This window comes from Narcine bancroftii, unplaced genomic scaffold (assembly GCF_036971445.1).
Source record: "Narcine bancroftii isolate sNarBan1 unplaced genomic scaffold, sNarBan1.hap1 Scaffold_656, whole genome shotgun sequence".
In the NCBI taxonomy this organism is placed as follows: domain Eukaryota; kingdom Metazoa; phylum Chordata; class Chondrichthyes; order Torpediniformes; family Narcinidae; genus Narcine; species Narcine bancroftii.
Window position 1 is genome coordinate 50,118 of NW_027212172.1, and position 24,756 is coordinate 74,873.

The 24,756-nt window shown below is 38.7% G+C and overlaps 1 protein-coding gene across 2 annotated transcripts; it reads right to left on the reverse strand.

Moving 5' to 3' along the window:
• Positions 1-887: 887 nt before the first annotated feature.
• LOC138751082 (phosphatidate phosphatase LPIN1-like) lies at positions 888-23,784 on the reverse strand. 2 transcript variants are annotated; one of them, XM_069913161.1, is made up of 8 exons: positions 23,618-23,781; positions 22,393-22,534; positions 20,670-20,818; positions 20,489-20,575; positions 18,485-18,637; positions 17,953-18,067; positions 14,026-14,129; positions 888-2,990 (listed from the first exon to the last, which is right to left on the reverse strand). In XM_069913161.1, the coding sequence occupies exons 2-8, from the start codon at positions 22,492-22,494 to the stop codon at positions 2,831-2,833; spliced, it is 870 nt and encodes a 289-aa protein (XP_069769262.1). In that variant the 5' UTR covers positions 22,495-22,534; positions 23,618-23,781; the 3' UTR covers positions 888-2,830. The 2 variants fall into 2 exon arrangements, with proteins under 2 accessions (XP_069769262.1, XP_069769263.1); XM_069913162.1 differs by lacking the exon at positions 18,485-18,637 and having other exon boundaries at positions 23,618-23,784.
• Positions 23,785-24,756: the final 972 nt, after the last annotated feature.

A 24,756-nucleotide genomic window follows, 5' to 3' on the forward strand; every position in this document is an offset into this window, starting at 1 on the left:
TGAACCAAGATAGCCATTTCCAATCAATATTGACCTCCATATGGGTATACTCAAATGATGTTGAAAAGAGATTGATGCCTTGGTAATTTTGCCTTCAAGGAGTATAATATCAGGCAGATGTAAAATAGATAAGTGGCCTACATCCTGGTGGGCAAGTTTCAGGAAGGAAGGTGAGTGAAAAAGTAATGCTGGAGTCGATACTTTTTTTTGTGTGTCCATTTAGAGTAGCTGTTCTGTATATGCTAATCTTTTTTGAACAAAGTTTGAGGGTAAAATTTAATGGTTTTTTTTTAGAAATTAAAATATATTTTAGAAAATGTAGCTATCACAGCAGTAGAATCAGAATAGACCTCTCAAAATAATACTTTGATAAACAGTGGTGAACGCAAGATTCATGATTGATCCCAATCTTTAATTATCGATTTGATTTGAACTGGGAATAAATCAAATTCATTGTAAGGTACAGATGCTTAATGGAGTAGGGCCATTTTATTTCTCTTGTGCCTCTCCTAACCCCTTTGCTTATCATTTGAATCCCAATCCTCAAATCTTTCTGCTTCACCAGTTGCTTGTAAGAAAGGGCACGCTGTACTCACAAATGCCTTGCACAACTTGGTTGCTGATTTTAACACTGGAAATATCGGTTCAAGACTCTATCTTGGCTACCTCTGACTCAAAGCTCTCCATTCCCTTCCACAGTACCCTTTCCCTCAGCTTATCCCTCAAATCTTTTCCCTTGCTACCTTCTCCTCTTTGGACATATTAATTAATCTCATTAGCTTTGGTTTGCTGTCCATTTTTCTTAACTTTAGGCTAATTCCATGTTACAAGGCCTTGTACAAATGGTTCTGAAATATAGATATGCTGTAAAAACTAGTAGCAGGCAGTTTCATATTTAAATTATGTAATGCATTTATTGACAAGTTTACCTCTACACGGTTATAGCTACCTCCAGCAAAACTGCAATTCAGTACACAGGAGTAAACGACTATAATTTTTAGTACAGTAATTGCAATAACAGATTTGAAAGCAAAACTTCAATTTTTTAAATCTTTCATAGAAAGAAAATACCCTTTGCAGTATGCTCATGGCCTAACATTTCCTATTTTAGATACAACTATAAAACCCATATCAGTCATAACTTTGCATGCATCTGAAGAGAAGTAATTTCCAAATTGTGACAAAACCAGACAGAAAGGGCAGACATAATATTCCAATAGTGGATAATATTCTTGAGCTGTACCAGAAGTAATTTTTGAGGGCTCACTTTACATCTTCCCCCACCCCCCTTTACAAATGATTTAGTTCTCCAACGTTAAAGTTTGAGTTCTTAAAATAACGTGGAGATTCAATCTAATGATATAGCGAGCTCATTGAAAGACTTTTACTTTCTAGTTAAGTAAAATCATTAATTTTTTTGTTTGTAGACAGTCAAATTCAGTTCCAGATTTTTAAAAATGGGCACTCCATTTCTTGCTCCCTAATAAGATGGTAGTTGAGTGGACTTTCAACTCATCCAACCACATTCCACAGGGCAGTCCAGGGGCCGTCCAAGAATCTGGCTCATATTTTTCCATGCAATTATTCTGCATTATAGACTGAAACAAGAACAATAATCCCAATGCATAATCATAAAATAGAAAATGTAGTCTCATGGAAAAGGGACAATATGCTCCAAAGACCATTTTGGAAGCAGATTAAGGCATAGTGAAGAGAGAAACAAGACATTTCAGGTCTTTGATCCTCATTAGATAGCTAATGTTCTTCAGGTTGAAATGTTAACTCTGCTTCTCTCTCCACATATACTGCCTCCTCTGAGTTTCCAGTAATTATTGTTTTTATTTTAAATTTCTATCATCTACATGCCTTGCTTTTGGAAAATATAGATCTTAATTACAACTATTTAGCCATAATTATTTACAAAAATATTTGCAAGATGTGTACCTGTAACATATTTAGGACACATCAGAAGCATTACTCTATTTTCTACAGAAAATTAAACTCTTTATATTCACATATGCAATAACTATTGATAAATTAAAGTGCAAAAATAATTTGACCTTCTTTTAATCCAGCAGTCAATCAACCAGGCACATGGACCAGATCAAATCTGGCTTCCAATGCTTTTGCACATGCTTGTGATTCATTTGAACCATTATTCCTGCCACAGTATATGTGTATGGGGTGGTATATGAGAAAATTGGTGCACATGTAAACAGCAGCTTCCAGCCACCGAACTACAGACCATCTGGAGTCACTATCCTCATGAGAGGACATGAGAGGATAAAGAGGTAGATATGTGCGGGGGTGGTGGGAGAAAAACATCTGGTGAAGACAAGCGATTAAGCTACTTGAGTCTTTGCATCAGTAAATAGTCTATTATGCAAGCCATATCTGAACTAATTATTTAAATTGCATTCTATAAATACTGTACAGTAATCATAGTTTGGTATTTGTTGAGAAAAATGTAGAAATAGTCAATTTGATGAAACAACTTCCTCACAAAATGGTGAATGCTTAAATAAGGACAATGATCTTAATGTAGCTCTAATAACACACAGCAGATGGCATCAAAAAATGTCAACATAAGTACCAGATTTCTTGTGTAAATAAAAAAAATTAAAATAAAAACCAGCTTAAGATGCAACACACCACCAAGTGACTTCACTCTGCAATGTTCTTAACAGCTGATGAAGTAACATGTTCAGTAACAGACACAAACTTTCCTGCTTACAATAAAGCCAAGTGGGAAGAAAATTACAATTTGAAACCATGAGAAATGGCTGTCTGGCTTTTAAGATACAAAAATCAATTCATTATGCACTCGTGTTTAACTTGAGGAAGCTTGAAGGTCCTGGCTTTCCACAGCTGGCAGATGCTCCCTCCAGTATGTGAATTGACTGTAGGTGTCTGAACAGGGGAAGTCTGAGGAATGCTCTCTCTTCAGCAGCGGGAATACATGATCAACTATTTCACTCAACCTTACGTAACTGGAAAAGAAGAGTTCTGTATGAGAAACTGAATACATTAGTAACTTTATATTTACAAGAGAGTGTGTGTGCACATTCGTACACATACACATTCTTAGTGTATCCCAGTTAATGCATTTCATGGCCCTTGAAAACCAATAGGAAGATAAATCCTCAATTGCTTATGTAATAGTTAATTTCTTATTTCACTTCTGAAATACGGTCCCATTGATGACAATGGAATGGAATTTCAGAACTGAATTTTGTCTCAATTATTGTACACTTAGGTTTACTGGCAGTTTTATTTTTCAAGGGAATTATGGTTAATTAATAGGTGGTAAAGCATGAAACAATATGTCAAGTTCTCCTTGTGTGTTTTGAGGAGCTTCTACATCCATCTATCTCCCCTTTCTCATGGAAATCAAATGTTGTTGAGTATTTTTTGGTTTGGTTTGGCAGGAGAATTAACAATGGGATTCATTGTACATGATGGGAGGTGCGTACACTTTATGTTGAATAGAATTGTCATTTAACAACCTAGAATGACATCTGGCTCTTGATGTATGCAGGGATAGACTACTTCCTTTATCTTGGATATTGAAATTGAATGTTTGTCACAGCAAATAAAAATCCCATTTTGTGTCCTTTTGAGGAAAGGTTATTGATGAAGCATGTTAAGTTGATTAGTCATGGTGCAATGGATTGTGGAACTCTTGCAAGGAGTGAATTGATTGGCTTTCAGCATCCAGATCCATTAACCCTAGTGGCAGGTGTGACTCAATGTTAAAGACTCCTCCACCAATTTCAGTTTTACTTTAGCTGTTTGATGCCAAAGTTGCCAACACTGCCCTGGTCCTTTTTAAAAAGAGTCACTCTCACCTCTGGAATTCGTTTGGTTTTCTAGCGACTGCAAATAAGTCAAATTTAAACTGTTCCAGGTAGTCAGCTGCCTGAATAATGAAAAAATTGAGCAGGTAGACCTGATAAGTATTAAAGAAAGCAAACAACATGTTTGCAAAGGGGTCAAGTGCTACATGGCACCAGTAGTTTCTTGTCTAGTTGGACAATTTACTTATCTACATACAAACAGTGTATTTCACTGCACCCACAACTGTACATGAAACAGTGTGAAGAATTTTGGTCCCTTTTTCCTAACATTGGAAATAGAGCAATGGATATTTGCCAGTACAATTTCTGGGATGAGGGTATTGTCTTATAAAGATAAGAAAAAATGAAGAATGGCCTCATTCAAACTCATCATATTCCTTCGGAGGCTCGACAGTGTAGATGTTGAAACCATGCTGGAGAAACTCGGTAGGTCAAGCAGTGTACAAAATCAATTCTGTTCAGGTTCTGCCCACATTTTGCTCATACCTCGATGAAGGGCTCAAGCCCAAAATGTTGGCTATGTATCCTTTATCTTTGCTAATATAACTTGCACTGTTTGACCTGCTGAGTTTCTCCAGCAGTGTGCTTTTTACTTCAATCACTGTGTTTGCAGACTTTAAGTTGTACTTCAGGGTAGATGTTGAGATGTTTTCACCAGTGGGAAAATCTTAAATAAGGGAACATAGCTTTTAAAAAAAAAAGGGGGGAATAGTCATTTAAAACTGAGGAGTAGTAATGGTGAATCTTTAGAATTTTCTTTCCTCAAGGATAATGCCAGATCCTTATATATATTTAACATGAGGATAAACATTTTCAAAGATGAGGGATTGAGGGTTATGGGGAACTGGAGCAGGAGCTGCAGCCAAATGACTGACTAATCTTTAGGCATCTGGCTGCTTTGTGCTTGCTCCTATATTCTTGTATTCATCTTGTAGAAGTATTAGGAATGAGGTGGACAGGATGATGTTTTGGGGCTGGGAAAGTCATCCAAGGATAGTGGAGATAACCTAGAATTGGGGATTACTGTAAAACAGATGACAGCTTCAATAAAAGTAGAAAGGGTCATTGATATTTTAAGGTAGAGGTGGAAAACAGTATCCTGTCAAATGGAAATGCTCCACGAGGGAGAGATATTTTGGTCTTTGATAGACGTGGTTTAAAAAAAAAATGCAAGAGTGACCTAGTCCAATAGAGGACTAGATTCCTGGAATTTAGTAGCACTAAGGGGGAGTTCATCCAGAAACGAGGGGAGTATGGATTACATAACCTGGCAGAACAGGATTAGATTAGATAACTTGACAATGGGAATCAGAAAAACAAGCAATACTTGACTAGAGAACAGCGCGGGCAGTGGGAAATGGAAGAGAACTTGGAAGTTTGTGTATGAGGATTCAAGAGCAATGCAAAGGAGGTGGCAAGGATGGAGTGAAGGATACTTTGGGTAGCACCGTTAGCGCAATGCTATTAGACTGATCCGGGTTCGAATCCACCGCTGTCTGTAAGTCATTTGTATGTTCTTCCTGTCACTGCATGGGGTTCCTCTGTGTACTTCAGTTTTGTCTCTGGTTCAAAAGCTGTACAGGTTAGGGTGACAGGAATCTGATTTAGGCAGCGCGTACTCATGGGCCAGAAAGGGTTGTTATTGTGCTGTATCTCCAACTGGAAATACATTCGTTCCTTAGAATGAGAGCAAAGGATACTTTGCTGTTCCCATTCCTGATCTGTAACAGGTGCATCAAGTGTGATAGGGTGCAGCCAATAAGTTAGGAGAGAGCTAAAGTAGCTTTGTGGGTGCAATAAAATATATATTATATACAAAGACGACCTATTTGGTGTTGCCTCATGCACCCATGATGAGCACGTTGACTTTATCCACTTTGCTGTCGACTTTTACCCTGACCACAAATTCACTGGGACCATCTCTAGCAACACACTCCCTTTTCTCAATCCTCCTGTCTCCTTCCCAAGGGACAAACTCACCAACTCCCACATCTACCTCGACTACACCTCTTCACACCCTGACTCCTGAAAAGATTCCATTCCTTTCTCTCAATTCCTCTGTCTCCATCACATTACCAGGACTAGGTCCTCCTTGTTCAAACAATGCGACTTTACCTCTACTACTATCAACTCGGCCCTCACCAGCTTATCCTCCATTACCTGCACATCTGCCCTGGCCCCCTCTTCCTCCTTGCGCAACAAGGACAGGACTACCAGTTGGTATCTAAAATATCGTCCTCTGCCATTTCCACCGCCTCCCACATGATCTCACCACCAGATAGACATTTCTTTCCTCCCGTCTCCACATTCCACAGGGACCGCTCCCTCCGCACTCCATCATCCACTTCTCCCTCCTCTCCAATCGTCCCCTTGGCACCTACCCCTCTCACCACAGGAGATGCTCCACTTCTGCCCATACCTTATCCTTCACCACCATTCAGGACCCCAAACAGTCCTTCCAGATGAAGCAACACCACTAATGAAACTCCAGGCATCATCTACTGAATCCAGTGCTCCAGTTGTGGTCTCCTCTACATCAGATTGGGAAATTGCCTCATTAAGCACTTCAGCTTTGTCCACCACAATAATGTGGCTCTCCCAGTGGCCATCCATTTCAATTCCCAATCACTTTCCCTTGCTGACATATCTGTCCATGGAGTAATGCATTGTCAGACTGACACCACCCACAAATTGGAGGAACAACACCACACCCTCCATCTGGGTGGCATTAACATCAACTTCTCTGGTTTCCACCATCTCCATCCCCATCTCCCCTTCCTCTAGTTATGCCTCTGTTTCTCCTCCCTCCCTGTCTGTTTCCTTTCACAGAACCAAAATAAATTCTCACCTTTCCTTCCATCATGTCCAATTTAATACCTTCAATCTGCTGGTCTGGACTACTCCCCCTCCCATTTTTACTCCTTTCTCTCCCCAGTCTTTATTCAGACAACTGCCTGCTTTTTGCTTATACCTTGAAGGGCTCAGGCTCAAAATAGATCTTTATTACCTATGAACGCTGCAAGACCAGCTGAGTTCTTCCAGCATTTCTGTGTTTTTTCAAGTAAATTGTTCGACTAGAGAAGAAATAGTGCTGGACCCATTGTAATCAAATGTGGCCATGCAAACTATTGGGCCAGTGGGGTAAGTAATAGTAAATAGTGATTAGAACTCCAAATTTCACTATTGGTAATGAAGAGATAGCAATGGTCTGGAAGTTAAACTGGTGTCAATGCAATTAGGCATGATTTGGCAAAAGTAGACTGGATGTTATTTAAAAGTGAGACAGAATTGAAGGCCAATGTATTCCCAAATGGTGAAAGATAAGGGAGCAAGTTCAAATAATCCTGGATGTCAAGTGGTAGCTACAGTTGGATGAAGAATGAAGGGGAAACATAGAAGACATAGATAACTGAAAATGGAAAAGGACCATCAAGAATATTGAAAGTGTCAAGGAGTATTTAAAAAAATAAATAAATTAGAGGGCAAAAGAAAGGCACAAAATATCACTAAAAGACTATTTTGAGGGTGAAAGGATAAGCAGGGAAGAGTAGGGCCCATAGGGAACCAAAGGGCTAAAGTATGAGTGGAGCTAGGGGTCAAAACGCAAGATCTTAAATGATTCACAGAGGAGAGAGCATTTTAATTTTAGAATTCCGGGAGGAGGACAGTGAAATTCTCAAACATATTTCCAGTAAAAGGCTTTAAATGTCCTTGTGGGCTTATGGGTGAATAAATCCCCAAGGTCTGATGAGATGCATCTTGAGCTGCTACAATAGACAAAGGAAGAAAATGGAGTCCTAACTGATTTTTCAAATCTTCACTGACCAAGGTAAAGTATCAGAATACCAGAAGACAGCAAATGTGGTGCCTTTATTTCAGAGCAGTAGGGTAAGCCTGATCTTCGTGATTGGGAAGTTGCTGGAAAATTCTGAAATGTATGATCAATCAAAATGATCAGCTGATCTTGTCTGACCAATCTGATTGAATTTCCAAAGAGGCAATGAAGACAAAGGTAGTGCAATTTGATTAGTAATGCATGGAATTCAGTGGGACTGCCAAGATCCTACATGGTCCAAAGAGTTTGAGTCCATGGAATCCTAAGCAAATTATTTTTGTGATTGGAAGCCAGTGAGTATTGGTATACCACAGGCATCAATGCTAACACCATTAGAGTTAGGGATTTACAGTAATGATTTGGATGTTGAAGGTATAATTAGTAGATGTGAAAATGAGAGATGAAATAATAGGGTTATTATACAGTTCTAGTGGATTTCAGTTTTCCGTATTAACTGGCAGACCCAAGCACCAAAGGGTAAGAAGGGGCATAATTTTTTAGGCTTATTCTGGAGAGTTTTCTTACCACAAGGGAAGGAGCATTTCTAAACTTTATCTTGGGTATTGTAGCTAGTAAATTGGAGGGATTACTTTAGAGATAATGACCATATATTTTAAAGTAGTTTGGCTAATGGATAAAGATGTACCAAGAATAAAGTTCTTAAATTGAGGAGGGGTGGGGTTGGAAAGAACAGGCCAATTTCATTAACATAAAGGAAGACCTAGCAAAACAAAGTTAAGGCTACATCTGCAGAGCAGAAAGCATTTAAAGGAAAAATAACAAGAGGGACAGCCAGCATGTCCCTGATAGGGTAAAAGCCAGAGGTATTAAGTGCAGGAAGCCTTGAATGTTGAGGGGTATCAAGGGTTGATTAAGAAAAATGAAGCATACGACAGATGCAGGGAATTAATGACAGGGTAGGCTTTACAAAGTGCATGAAAGGTATAAGGAAATGCTTAATAAACTTAGGAGGGGGGGTTGGTGGTGGGAGGTCACAAGAATTCACTGATAGGATTGAGGTAATTATGAAAATATTCTGCAACTAGCTAGAGGGCAAATGAAAAATTAAGGGAAATAATGTTCCATAAAGAACAATAGGGCAATAATTTTCATTGGTATTCACAAAGGGATCAGACTTTGTCGATGAGAAAATTCAGAAAAGGGGTAGGCAAAAGTTGAGTGCATGAGTCCATTAATAAAAAGGAGATGCTTCAATATCTTCCTGACCTTAAAGGTGGATGAATATTCCAAGACGAGATGGCTACAACGAGAAGTAAGGGAAGAGATTTCTGGGGCTCTGGCTGAGATTTTTTCATATTCATTGGACACGTGTTTAATACCAAATGATTGAAGAGCAGGAAACAAGGTTCACTTTATCAAGAAAAACTTTAGGGAATAACCTGGTAACTATAAATAAGTGTGTCTAACATCAGTGTAGGTAAGAGACTGAAAAATATTCTGAGGATTAATAATTACTTGTAAAGGAAAGAACTAATTAGAGACAGCCAAAATGGTTTTTTTTAAAAAGGGCAGATTTTGTCTGACCAAAACAACTGAATTCTTTGGAGGTAATGACATGTCTTGTTAAGGACAGAGCAGATGATGTGATTCACTTAGGAATATTTGACAGGATTCCACATAGGAGACTAGTTCAAAAAGTTGGGATCCAGAGCAAGTTGACAAACTGGATCCAAAAACCTTGCAATGGGAAATGGTGGGTGATGGTAGAGTTGGTTTTGCAATTGGATGCTTGTGGCTCATGATGTCTCACGAGGATCTGTGCTTGCTCCCTTTCTGTTTGAAGTATATGTGAGTCACTTTGATGAGGAGGGCAGGATCAGCAAGTTTATGAACGACACAATGAGTGGAGTTGTTGATGTATGGAAGGTAGACTTAATCATGAATGGTAAGGAGTATTGAAGAAATTTGACAATTTTGAGTATGTCCATAGATCCTTCAAGATGGAAATGCAGGTAGAGGAGTCATGTGATGGAGTAGTGGCCGGTTGGGAAAACCAGCCCTCTCCAGGAAAACAGGAAAAAAAGTTAGAAAAAGACAAAGCACAACAAAAATAAAATAGAAGAAATAGAAGATAAAATTAGAGAAGAGGAGGAGGATGGCATCCAAGAAGGAGAAAATAAAAACAACTGGAATAAAAGTTGAAAAATCACCGAAGAAGAAAGAAGGCCTTACCTGCACGAAGGAACAGGATGCTATGGTGGCGAGGAGCACCCAACCCCAGAGGTCAGTGCCTGCCCTACGGAGTTGCGACTCACCTGCCAGTGGGCTTCAAAAATGGCTCTCGGAGCCAAACAGAAGTGCGCAACCAACAGGAAAAAAGAGGACACAGATGGAAGGGGGCCAAGCAGAGGAGCAGGCAGCCGGAGTGCGAACAGCTGAGGGACGCCCGATAACAGGGCGCTCAGCTGGAAGATGAGAAAGGCAGCAGAGAATGGAGCGACATGGGAGAGATGACTGGCAAGAAGATCAACAGCAGGAGGCACAACAGAGGAGTAGCCCAAGAGGGGAGGATCAGCAACAAGATGCAAGCAGATCCACAGGAAAAACAGAAGAAACACAGACACAAAGAAGAGAAGAAGACACAAACACAGGTACAGACACAGAAGAAGACCAAGATCTTCAAAGAAATAGAAGGTAAAACTGATGGATAGAATTTAAGTTTTTTTTGAAGAACAAATGAGGTCATTAATAGAATGGTTAGCTTGAGAATTTAAGGTAATTAAAAGGAAAATGAAAAGAACAGAAGATAAAATGCAAAGGTTAGAACTGGTAGTGACAGAAATAGGGAAAAGAGTAGAGAATGTGGAAGAACGAAAAACGGGTGTAGAAATGGAAGTAAATGACTTAAGAGAAAAATTGGAAGAAAGTGACAAAAAAATTAAAGAGACGCAAGAGTTGTTATCTCAGAAAATTGATAAGTTGGAAAATTATAGTAGACGAAACAACAAAAATAGTGGGTCTGAAGGAGGGTGAAGAAAGCACAGACATGAAGGAATTTATAAAAGGATGGATCCCAAAGGTCCTGGGAATGACAGAAATACAGGAAGAAATGGAAATAGAAAGGGCTCACAGAGCACTAGCTCCGAAACCACAGGCACATCAAAAACCAAGGTCCATCTTAGTAAAATTTTTGAAATATACAAGAGAAAACATACTGGAACGGGCAAAGAATAAAGTTAGAGAAGACAATAAACCATTGGAATACAGGGGTCAAAAAATATTTTTTTATCCAGACATAAGTTTTGAACTCTTAAAGAAGAGGAAAGAGTTTAAATCAGCAAAAACTATTTTATGGAAAAAAGGTTACAAATTAATGTTAAAACATCCAGCTGTACTTAAAATATTTATACCCGGGGAGCAAAACAGACTGTTCTCGGATCCAGAGGAACCGTTAGAATTCGCAGAAAGTTTGCAAGTCGGAAGAAGAGATGAAGAGGTGTAATAAGAATGAAGAACGGCAATAAAGTATATATAAAGATGTAAAAACAATGTATATAAAGAACTAAAGAGGGAAAACAGAAGGGAAGGAAGGAAGTAAGGATGGAAAAAAGAGAACTTTGTTTTGTGTTTGTATATTAAAAAAAGTAATGTTTTCTGGGGAGGGCTCGGGGGTGGGGGGGAGGGAAGAACCATCACTGCAAAATCAGTTGACGCTGCGAGCAAGATCGCAATCCAAATGAAAAGGAGAGTTGTGGTTACCCGGCAAAGAATAAGGGGAAACTCTGAGAGGGAGGGAACTTTTGGGGTTAAGGTGTGGGAATCACGGGGGTACTTTATGTTTTAAATGTGTTGTGTACATTAAGTTTAATAAGAGTAAACTAAGAGATGAAAAGGGGGATGGAGGTGGTGAAGAGGTGGAAAAGAAATATAAGCAAGATATAAGATGGCCATGTTGAACTATATGACTATAAACATTAATGGAATACATAACCAAATTAAAAGGAAGAAGCTACGAAATTTATTCTAAATCAGATACTAAATGAAATTACATAAAATAACATACCAAAAAAAAGCAGAGATATTTCTTTTGGATAACATAAGTAAGGAATTGGGCCTCAAATTGGATAAAGCACAAAAAAAATCATTGTGATGGCCTTGGCGGTAGCAAAGAAATGTATATTATCGGCTTGGAAAATGGAAGAGAGCATGAGTGTGCAGCAATGGTACATGGAAATGAATAAATGTATTCCATTGGAAAAAATAACATATAATTTAAAAAATAAAGTCACAATGTTTGAACAAATTTGGGAACCATACATGGAACATATCAGAGAGAGCATGCCTAGGGCCTCCATCCCCTAAAATGAAAATGATAAGAAGACAAAACTACTAGATTCAATGTGTAATAAATAGATGACGCATTATTCTTGTTTATTTTCCTTTGCGTTAAGATATTGTTTTGTGTGGTTGTATTGTATATGTTAAACACCAAAGGGTTTTTTTTTTGGGGGGGTAGGTGGGTAGAGGGAAGGGAGAAACGTTTGTACATACTTTGGTTGACATGATTCACGGTGCGAAAATTTTTTTTTAAATTTTTTAAAAAGATGGAAATGCAGGTGAAGATGCATGGGACCTTAATTGATCAGGGGAGTGATTGAAAAATAAATAATTATACTCCAAATTCATTAATCCTTGGTCAGACCTCAACTGACATTGCATGTAACTCTGGTCCTCAAAGTAAAAGAGGATAAAGCACTGGAGAGAATGCAGAAGAAATTCACCAGGATATTGTCTGCTATGGAGCAGTTCTGTTATGAGGAGACAGGAGAAACTCTGCCTGTTTGATTGTGCATCTGAGGAAGTTAACGAGGAGCATGATGGAGGAATGCCAAATTGACAGATATAGTTAAGGGAAAAGTTTCTGCAATCAAAGTTAGATAAAACAAGAGGATGCAGGTTTATGGCACTGAGGGAGAAAATAAATTAAGAGGGGATATGAGGGAGCCTTCTTTCACCCTGGAGTTCACGGCTTCAGAGAGGGGTTGAAGCTGGATCATTGACCGTATTTAAGTACTGTGAATAAACACTTGAATTGTCTAGGCATAGAGGGCTATAGACCAAATGCTGGGCAATGGGATTAATACAGAAGGATGAATATTGGTTATCATGAATAAGTTGGGCTGAATATCTTGTTTCTATACCAAACAATTCTATGACCTGGTATTTGATGGTTTGGAGTTTGTGAGGAGGGTAGTGCTCGATGACAGGACAATAATTGAACAGTTGAGCAATTATTGAGTTTAATCCTAGTAAATGTGAGGTGATGCACGTTGGAAGGGCTAATAAAAGTAGAACAAACATAGTGAAGGATCAAGTCCTAGGCAGGGATCCTAAGGATCCCTGAAGGTGGCAAATGAAAGTATATGGGTTACTTGCCTTCATTAACTTGGCCATAGAATACAAATACAGGGAGGTCTTAATGCAACGATAAATTATTGGAAAGGCTGCAACTGGAATATTGTTCAGTTCTAGTCATCACAAAATATAGGAAGGATGTGATGATTGCACTGAAGAGGATGTAGGGATTCACAAGAATATTGCTTGGGATGGAATGATTCCATTAAAAGGAGAGACTGGATAATTTTTCCTGCGAGGAGGCTGACAGGAAACCTGATTAAAAAGGTCTTTATTTTTAAAAAAAGCACAGACTAGCTGATTAAAACAAAACTTTTCCACATACCAAAGGTGTCTAAGAAGAACAGATGAAGTTTACCTGAGGAACATTTTTTTCAACCTGAAATGGTTGGTACTGAAACACTGCCCATGGTCTGGATGAGGCAGGCATTCTCACAACAGTAAAGTATCTGGATGAGGACTTGAATCACCAAGGCAAAGAAAGCTATGGAGCAAGTACTGGTAAATTATAATATAGACGAGTGGTCGAGAAACAGCATGAGCTCGTTGGGTCTACTTTTGTGTTGAATGTATGACCATGACAATTAAACTTAGAAATAATATGTCCCAGTATCTGGAAATGTATTGAGGGTGTGCACAGTTAGCACAACACTATTACATTGCCATTGACTGGGGTTCCAATCCGGCGCTGTCTGTAAGGAATTTGTATGTTTTCCCTGTGTCTGCATGGGTTTCCTCCAGGCACTCCAGTTTCCTCCTATTGTTCAAAATATACTGGGTTTGTAGGTTAATTACATGCAATTGGGTGGCATGGCTCACGGGCCAAAAGGGCCTGTTACCATACTGTATGTCTCAACTACAATAAATTAAATTCCATGCTTAAGCATTGTATACAAAATAATTCTTGAAGAAAAAAGTGCATTTCTACAATAAATTAGATAATGCATGTCTACTCACGATGATACATTGGTCTTTGCATGTTCCTGTATTAGTTCACCTTTTGGATTGACTGTAAAAATTCTGTTTATAGGGACACCAACTTGTTTATAAGAATAAACATCCTGTTTAGGAGGGGGGGAAATAAGAAAAAGTCTCAGCTCATTTATAATATGATCCATTACACAGCTGCAATTCACTTCAAAAGCAGATGAGATGTCTCTGATTTGTATTACCCTTGGGAATGTATTTATTCAGAACAGTCTGCAGATTTGAATGGTACAAAATGATCGTACAAATAGATTAAATAAGAGCCATTACAAAAAATCTGAAGCATTTAATTACTCATAAGGCAACAAGGCTGAAATAATAAAACCTTGAGCAAATAACTTTTTTTAAACATGGTCTCCCCCTCATGATACTCTGAGATGTTGTCAGAACTGAATTAATTGAAGAGGGTTTTCTAAGAAAGGAGAATGCTTGCATTTGATTACAGTGATAACTTGAGGCTCTCCCTCCCACTGGAGCTAGGTTTCTGTCATTACACTTTTTCTCAGGGAAAAAGCCAAGGCTGATAGTGACAAGTTTATTCAGCCTGGCACACTCGCACACTGTACAAATGCTTCTGAATACAATCTTGCATCTGTCAACTGGGTAAATAACACCTAGTCAGAAATCTCACCCATCATTCTCATCTCTTTTAATTTAAAATAAAAACAGCAATGACATTTTTAGATGCTGGGATTTCCTAAAAAATTCTGGATATAAAACAAAAATTACACTACTAATTTTAAAACAGTAGAAAATGCCAAATCTGGTTGTAAATTTGTGAAAAAGGTTTCAGAAAATATATTAATTATTATTTTGCAATCCAAACCTACATATCTACTGAAAGCACCAAACAATCGAAAAAGAGCCCTTTCATTATAGAGCAAGGACTATGGAAGAATAAGGTGGTTTTGCTAGCATTGTTTAGGGGGAAATGTCCCCTAAGACTTGAAACACAGCAAGAGGCTGTGTAGGATCATAGCATCACCCTTGGCAATTAGAGCAAGATCCTACTACCAGGGTCTTCCAGTTTACAGTGCAATCTCCAGCGATTTATCAGTATGCCCAAGTATTCTGAATCTCACACAGACAATAAAAGGAGGCGAATGAAGAGAGTCCACCCAACAGCCACTTTAGTGGCCTTGAAAGAAGCAGGCAGGTGTTCATAGGGCTGATGGGAATTTCTAGCAGTGCCAGATCTGGCGTCTCTTTTCTGATTTCCGATGGAGTCAATGATGAGCATCTGCTGGAACAGCTGCAGAAATTCTGTGTCAAGTAACAAGTGCCACTTGGGTAAGCAGACTGTTCTGCTCTGTTAACATCTAAAATGTACAGATGAGAAATTGCTATGCAGCCCATCAAGAAATAGGCTTTCGTTGTACTGCATTGCAACGACAAATCTATTAATTCTCACCACTCCATTTTATCTGCCAAGTAAAAAATTAATTCTCACCAATTTATTTGATCTGCCAAGTAAAATATCTTCAGCAGCCAAGATGAATTAGGTAATAATTCCAGGATACAAAATCTGATGTTTTTAAACCTTACTGGAGTTTATATGAAATTGCTGTCGAAGGATGTATGTGGGCAGACAGAAAATGTTGATGATAAACTATCCCATATGCATTTATTTATCATGAATCTATCATTCATAATTTTTCAGGAACAGAGAATGGGCTGCGTATCTAGAATCTACTATCTGAATTTTCAGAACCACCACAGGTTTTCCTGAGCTACAGAATTAATTCACAATTCTGCTGGAGGCCTTTGTTTCCACGTGTGCCTCAATTATCACCAATGCAAACCACCAACAAGTGTCCCTATCCCTCACACATCCCAACTCAAAATTTGGAACTTGATTAAAAGGGTCTTCTCGTTCTGGTGAAAGGGTATTGATCCAAGAATCTAATCGTTTCCCTCTGTACAGTTGTTGGCTAACTATCTCAGTGTTCCCTTCATTTTCTAATTCGTTTCCAGTGTTTATGCTTCGGTTTAATTTATCTTGTGCAACCTTCACTTACAACTCCAGAGGGGGTTAAATAACATGAAAAGCACAAACACAAATTTAAACCATTTTAAAACCTTGTGTAGAATTGATGAATGTTTTAAAAATCACAGTATTTCAGTAATAAATCAAATTTATAATCTCACCTAGTTCAGGAGATTTTGATTTGCATGCAGACTTCAGATCTGCACAGTTTGTAAATTTTCATTCCTCTGATGCAGAAAGAGAATCATATAGCATGGAATTATCCCTTTAGCCCAGCTTGTCTATGCTGACTAACCTGGTATTCTGGGCTTGTCCAATTTGCCTGGGTCAAGAAGCAGCTACAGGGAGCAGCTGGTAGATTCAACTGTAGGGAGTAGAGGTGCTTAACCCTTTATCCGGGATTCCAAACACCCAGTAACCTCCAAAAACCAGCACTTTTTCGGTAGATGACATCTGCTTATCAAATATGGTTTTTACACACAAGTACTTTCCTGTAATACATTAGTAAACTTGCCTCCGGAATAGCCGTTTACACTAAATAAAGTTGAGTTGCAGTGATTTTGGAGGCTGGACATTTGAAGTGGGGGTAGATTAAATGAAATATAACTGAGTTAAAAAATGTGAAAATCACACATGACAAAAATTATCAATAGGTGGATTAATAAAAGATATGACATGAGGGGATGGCTGCATGGCCTCCCTGGATGTTCATTGGAAACGCCAACATCGCACCTGGTGTTTTTTTTTAAAAAGGGGTGGAAGAGGGAGGGGAAGAAACATCACATGTACGTAGATTGTTGGAGGACATCTACATTTTCAAGCAGTTTATGGTGTTATTTCCTTGTTTATTGATGGAAAATAAAATATTCAAAAATGTGCAAATATTCTGTTTTCAGAGAGCGACACCCCTGCACCCAGTGGGAGAAAAGCTGGCACAATGCAGGAGCAATGGCAGTCTTACTTACCCATAATCCCTCAAGCAGTTGGAACTGCTCTGGCACTTGTAGAGTGGATCCAGCTGCATGGAGGGTTATGAGTAACGAAGACAGCCATCGCTGCGATTTGGTGTGGCATTCCAGTGAATTCTGGGCTCAACAGCACTGTACCCTTGCAGCCGTGTCAGAAGTTAGAAGGGGGGGTGGGGGAAAATGGACAGCGCTGTGCTTCCAGGGTATGCCCAAGGGCTGGACCGATAAGCTAGTGGTGTGCCTTAAAGCTGCTGTTGCCCAGTCCCACCACCCTAATGCCCATTCCTTCTGCAGCTCTGCACTGAAGGGGTGGCCTCTCATTCCAGAGCCCACTTGACCTTTATCACTCACCTCGTGTCCAGCCTTTTGCCCTGCTTTGCCACTGGCTCGGAGCAGCCGACCCTGGCTGTTTGTTGGCTGAGCTCCTGGGCCACCCCGTCGCTTCTGACCTCCACCTGACCAACCTGCTGGTCGAAAGCCTCCTGTATGGCGTACGTCAAACCACTGCTCAGCCCAGTCAGCATCACTTCCCCCTCCACCCCACCATGACACGTGCTCGACCTGACCTAGGACACAAAATATTCCTTGGTGGGGGTAGGGGAATTGCACCGATGGACAGTAGGGTGGGGAGGGGGAAGAGATGGATGGCGGGGGCTAGGAGCGAGGCATTTACTTAAAGGGACAGTCTTTAAAATTATTCCAAAATCCGGAAGATTCTGAACAACGGCAGGTGTCTGGTCCCAATAATCCCAGATAAAAGGTTAAGCACCTGTACCTGAACCTGGAAAAAAAGCATCCCATGCAAATATTTGCACTAAAATTTAATTGTTATGGTTTAAAGCCCTGCATGGTTAACATGCATGGCAGTCCTGACTGATAACCTAGTGAGAACCATGACCAAATGAAGCATGTCAGAATGTACTATTGTACAGCTTAACTTACATTAGATCGGTTTCCAAAAGCAGCATAAAAAGGTTCTTTATTTGGATAAAAGAGATTTCTGATGTCTGTTAGACAGTGAATCTTGAACTTTTCAGGCTTCTTTTCAATTACTTCTCTAAAATAAGGAAAAAAAAATCAAATACATAGTTAGCAACTTGGGATAATACTCAAAGCAATAGATCTTGACCAATAAGGATCTTGATCTTCATCAAGAGGCCACATACATTCCTTTCATGTTAATATTTTGATTCTATAAACTAGGTGTCATTTTAATAACGTAATTCGAATCTGATTTTTAGTTAATGCAATTCTATTCAGAAGGGTGAAGACTTCTAGTGCTTAAATCTGAAAGAACAATTCTAAGACTACATTAGGTATGAGCACAGTGGCAGGTGACAGTAACAAATTCAGTTCTTTTGAACACAATGGAGAAAAAAAACATTTTACATCATTGCAGAAGGAGCCAGAGAGATATCAATGAAGAATGAGATTGAAAAACAGGAAACTAATAAAGCAATAGAAGTTACGTTACCTGTGCAAGGCTGAGAAAACACTACTGGGACATAGCAATAAAGGGCCCTTTGGCAACACTGTCCCCTTCTCATTAACCCAATGCAAATATCCTCGAGTCATATCAGCCATCCCAATAGCTCGAGCCGAGCAATACAGAAACTTGTACCCATTTCTGCAGGAAAATTTAAACAATACATTTAGTCACTGGTATTTTCTTCGCTTTCAAACCACTACAGGCACTCGACAACGGAATAGTCAATAACCATCACGATCCTGGCCTGGTGTACAAATGATTAATTTTATTTTTAACTTTGCAGTCGACAACTACCAGCATTTCTCAGCCAATGCCACAAGCTGAGTCTCTGAAGGGCCTTGCCACCTCCAAAACCTCGTCACCAAAGCAAGGATCCAAGTTTGGTTGTCTATCTCTGGACTGGGGAAGTGATTTGTGAAGTTACCAAGCAATCTGCTAGGTAGGCAACTTGATTGGTTTCTTCTAGATTATGCTATCATAAGGCTTTAATGATTCCAGCAAGGCACCTGCTCATATAAATGCACTTACCAAATCAGTGAGTAATATGTTCCTAATGGTCCAAGTGCATTCTTTTAATTGAACCTCTGTTGCCATAATTCCCTCTCTGCAGAAAGCTAGAGTAGGGATATTTGGTGGTGAACAGAGACAAGTGATGTGGATTTTCCTCAATTTTCTATATTTGTTCAAAGAAACCATTTAGTTCAAGTGCATTTTATACTGGAAAAACCTAACCTCCAACATAGAGAAATGGCAACAAGGCTAGCTCAAAATTCACAAACTAAAAACTAAACAAAATAATTAACATCTTGCAGTAGTTACCCTTGCATGTCAGGAAGCCAATGGTATCCATCCCACACCATTCTCTCGATCACTTTTTGTTAAGAGCATCACAAACTGATTTATTTGCAGGCTTAAGTGGAGATGAAAGGTCCCATGCTCCTTTTACACAATATATAGGTTGAGTACCCCTTAGCTGAAATGCATCGGAGCAGAAGTGTTTCAGATTCTGGATTTTGAAATACTATGTTTAGGGTAACTAAGCAGCACAGTAGCACCAGCAGAATGCTTGTATCATCTGTTAAACAACGGCAGGCTTTCAGTCTCTACCTACGATACTGTGTTTTGATCAAAAGGTCAAAGTACACTGTATTTTATTTTTTCAATGCAATAATGTTGCTGGTCATGTTACACTCAAACATGGCATTTTAGGTGGAGACGAATGACAGATTTCACATGAAAATAATGTTTTGTACTAACCAAAAAAAAAAAAAAAAACAATCTCTGCTTACAAAGGAAAATAAATGCAGCACCAAATATGAGAAATTTTGCTGGCCGGCTTTTTAAAATGTTTCCTCCAGTCATCACAGTAAGTAATGCACATAGGTCTGGTGGTGATGACGGTTGATAACAAACTGGCATCAACAGAGGGTCAGAGACCCACATGGGCAAGTGAGATCAGGTGTGGAATTTTGCCCAAACAAATACATACGTACAGTGGTTTACCATAATATCTTTACCTCCTATAAGACACTGCGAAACCTGCTGAGTCCCTCCAGCATGTTTGTGTTTTTCCCCACAATCACAGCATCTACAGAATTTTTTCTGTGGTTTCACTCTATTTGTCTTTGCAACAGTGACTCGATATCAAAATACTTTTTAATCCTGACTGGTAGGGCACTTGACAAAAGTAAAGAGAACTACCCATGTGCAGATTTATTCCGTAGGTGTTGAGAAAAGGATAAAACTGGCCTGTTCATTTAAATTCTAGTGAAAAAAAAATCACTGAATTTCACTTTCTTTCTCTCTCAACATTGGCAGCCTGATGTTGAGCATTTCCTGGTTTTATTTCTATTTCTGATGTATTAGTGTGGACTTCAACTTTCAGCACTCTTCATGCTGTGGCCTTTCCAGACTTACCAAACAAATAATATTTGACAGAAAGATGCATGATAAAATTGAACCATTTGTGAAGGCTGCTGCAAAACTTACTGGCTGACTTTGTGGTAAAGCTTTGCTATGCCTTGATGTGTCCAATCTTTTCCAAGTGTGGGTAAGATGTGTCCCAAGGCATCAGATCTGCACAAGTACAAAATGCAACTTGTTCACTATTGCACAGGCAGTCAGTAATTTCAAAATGTGAGTATACTGAAACCATCTGATTAAAATGTACCTTGTAATTGTTCCATCAATATCAGAAATAATTATTTTGTCATTCCAGTTCCAGAGGTAGATAGTTCCTTCACAACGACATGTACCCTGGTATTGTGTTGTGACGCTGAATACAACATCATTTGGACCATCCTTTAGTTGGAGACTTCTCTGTAATTGAAATAAAGCACAGGTCCACTACTACAGTTTGTGTCAAATAGCTAAGGATCATTTGATCCATGAATGGCTAGTTTCTTTTATATGCAATATATAGGTTGAATGTGTTGCGGGTTAAATTATATACTATATAAAAATATGCATTTAAAAGAGATAGATTGGGGGGGGGGTTCAGTGTAGATCACTTCACAAACACAGTAACAAAACACACCTCATTTAAAATGCAAGAGCTTTGCTAAAGCCAGACATTCAGGTACCAGTGACTTTGCAGAGACAATGAAACTGCTTTAGAAAGAATTTCAAAAACAAGTGCAAATGGAAAAGTCTGGGCTCAAGTGCTGGTTAAAGATCTTTCAAGGATTGAGTTTGGAACCTTGCAAGGAGTTCTGGTTTTTAACGAGAGAGTAAAAAGACAGGCGATTTCTCTTTTGGGAGAGGGAGAGTAGTCAGTTCTATAATTGAGGCTGCAACATGACAGGCTTGTTGAAAACCTCATTTTGAAGATGGGTTGTGAGTTCAGCCTGTTGAAAACCCTTGTAGTTCTTACAAGAAGAAATGGCTGGCTAGAGTGTTTCTCCTGAAACAAGGGAAACATGAGGAACTCTGTGGTGACCTGGAAGAAGAGATTATATTTTGGAAAACCCATAATGGGGCAAGTTTCTTTGGCAAGACCTTGAAGTGACTGATCGGAGGAAATCAGTTTGTGTGTCCAATGAGCAACAAATATCTCTCACTAACCAACAAGAACCTTCCTGAGCAGTAACCATTTAACTTTAAGCACCAGAGCCTGGTGAAAATTCATAGATGTTAAATTCTGTGCACAGTATAAGAATTGCCTGATAAAGAAATCTTGGAGGAGTGAGAAGTGAGATTGGACTGTGAACCAAAGAATATTTCTGAACACACATTACATACATCTGCACTTAGAATTAGAAGGGAGTTAAGTTAATTGTAATAAGTTAATGTTTGATCCGGTTTTTATGTTTAAAGAAAATTAAAAACAACTTCTGTTTAAGTAGCCATCTGTCTTGGTGAATTTCTATTGCTGCTGGGATTTGGGGTCCTCTAGGCCCATTACAAATGCATTACCTACAATTACAAAAATTAAAGTAGTTCATTTTAAATCCATTAAGCCATAGGTGCACTATGCCATTAGAAACATTCTTGGTAGAACAGAAAATTATCTAAAATTCCAAAGAACTGTGGCTTTTATCTCTGAAGGATAGGAACACAAGGGGTTAAAAGTTGTATTACAACTGAATCGTAGAGAGTAGACCCAGACACCATTCCTTGGAAAGGTTATCCTGGCCTTGAATGAGGGTATCACATCTTTCGCAGAGTCGAGGATTAAAGTAAATTAGGGTCGCTTTCTTGGAATTTAGAATATAAAGGGAAATTTAAATAATTAGAGATGAAGGGTTTAATTCTGAGCTGGCTGGGTCATCCTGACCTAGGTATTACTGAACCACAAAAATATGGCATCAGACTCCTCAAACAATTAGTTTGAATCTGTTAAAAGATTTTTTTAAAATTATACAGACCTCGATGTACAAGCATTTTATACTTACCAGCTGGTCAGAGGTTAGTCGAAGGGACTTCACGTACGAAATACAGGGTAAAGATGGCAGTTTGAGATCTTGATGGCTCACACCAGTGTTTTGGTTGACCATTCTGATTTCTTCATCACTTGATGACGATTCATCTTTTAACCTATCAGAAGTTTAAGTGGAGGTCCGTACTGATGAGCAATTCAATTGGCAAGAGAACAAGTAGCCATATAAACATACTGCAAAAAAAAATACTGTCCGCCATTCAAACTTAGTTACCAACATCTATCTGATAGTGAAATGCTCTTGATGTGTTGAGCATTACTAATTTTACCACTTCAAAATATGGTTCTTTAATATAAAATTGACAGAGTTCCAAATGTCACAAAGATGGCATTGTTTCATTTGAAAGTTGAATTTCCCTTAAAAAAATCCTTTGGACAACACAAAGTGCACTATTTTATAATTGTCCTCCAGCATATAATGTCTATGAGGTATGTGTGCTTCATCTTTGTATAAATGGTCTTGGTTATGTGTTAAATGTGTGTAACAAAATTGATTTCATATTTGCAAGTTCTGGATACAGCTGAGTGATGCCACACAAACATTACGTTTTAGATGGCAACAGAAACTTTAGCTGTTTTCACAGGAGAGTCGCACAAGGCCAGAGGCCAGATGGTCCCCTGCAATAGAAGGGGTGATGGAGGGGAATGAAGAGCTAGAGAATCTCTATTGTTCCCTCACAGCTTATGCTGGCCTACTTTTGAGACACCCCACCCCCCCCCGCAGAGGTTCGCAACTTTTGTCTTTTCTCCTCATCCAATGTCAACATTTGGCACAGAATGTTCTGAATCAGGATGTGTGACAATAATTCTTGTTGCAGTATTAAAATATGGAATTTGACATATTTGGTAAGCCTGAGCTTCAGACTTCAAAAGTGGACGATTTAATCTAATATGTAATTTGCTCGGTTTTGTTATGGATTTCCATCACAGTATTTTTAAATAGTCTCAGTAGTAATTTACATAAAATCAAGTCCTTCAGGTATTTCATTACTAGTAGTATTTGGATAATTTGTTAATCTGGAAAGAACAATTAGTCCCAGAGGTTCCAAAAAGGCATTGATATGTCTGTTCACGTCCCCTTAAACCTAACAGCAACGACAGCCCTTCAATGTTGATGGCAGAACAAAATTAAGGAATGTGGTTAAAAGCAAGAGACAATCAGATTTGTCGCAGCTTAATACCTGCTTCCAGGCAGCGCTGACTGATCTCTTATATCCTGCCCACTTTGGATTTGTTCAACTTCTGGTTCCTGTAACAGAATACTTGGTTGTATGTGCTATCCTTCAAAAATCACTCGCAAAGATTAACATCCAGTTGAAGATTATTCCGTTCAATTATTGTCGAACTGCATCATTTTGTTCCAAAATGTGAAAATCCAAGATATCCTAATAAAAAACTCAGCTAAATACTGTAAAACTATGAACAAATATTTTTATCATTACGAAATGTTCCTCAGCCACTAGTGAATACTCAGCTGTACAATGTGGGGAAAAGAAATATCTACTTCCATCACCAAACAAGGCATCACAACTACTAGCTCTGCATTCAAATCAGTGATTTTCATTGCTGACACAATTAGATTTAGGTGCAAATGAAAATTGGGAATACTCTGCCGAAATCTATGGATGTTAAAATGGTTCCTTTGGGATTTTGCTAAATACAAATAAATAATTTCAAAAGGCATTAGGAAGATATTCTATATAAAATTTACTAATATACTCACTTATTCATTGCACTCTAATATTGCTCTATTTTGCATATGCTGAGAGTCAGAAAATAAAGAAATGATTTTAATATGAGTTATAATGCAGATCAAGAAGCAACCTCCTGCAGTTTTATGATCAACATAATCTCACAGGAGCTGACAACAGATGTTTATAAGAATTTGCAGCTGTGTGCTTAATGCCACAAAGGCTGTAAACTTATGCAAATTAGTCATGTAATGCTTTTGTTTGTGTACATTTCACATTATATAATTTTGCTAGCAAATGCCCAGCTATAGTTTGCTTTCCACAATATCTATCCTTTGCTCATGGTACCATGTTCTAACCTGTTTCAATGTGATCTAGCAACTGTTCAAAGTGGCCAAGGCTATTAGGAAACTAGAGGATTGGGGAAACTTTAAGGAAGCAGCACTAAAGACCACTACGGCAGCAATAGACAAAGAAAAGACAGATTATGAAAATGAATTAGCACCAAATATTAAAAAAAGCAAATGTTTTTGAATGTATAAAGCGGAAATAGGCGAGGTCTTGAGCAACTATCTTGGGTTAGTCTTTGCTTTGGAAGGTCTGGGTAACAAGCCAACAATTGATGGTGA

Excerpts from the sequence above, each read along its gene's own strand:
- LOC138751082 (XM_069913161.1), bottom strand. The coding sequence starts at position 22,494 with ATGGTCAACCAAAACACTGGTGTGAGCCATCAAGATCTCAAACTGCCA. Across the intron at positions 20,576-20,669 it reads ATTGATGGAACAATTACAAG|ATCTGATGCCTTGGGACACA; the intron begins GTACATTTTAAT and ends GTACTTGTGCAG. Across the intron at positions 18,638-20,488 it reads CTTTACCACAAAGTCAGCCA|AAATGGGTACAAGTTTCTGT; the intron begins GTAAGTTTTGCA and ends ATTTTCCTGCAG.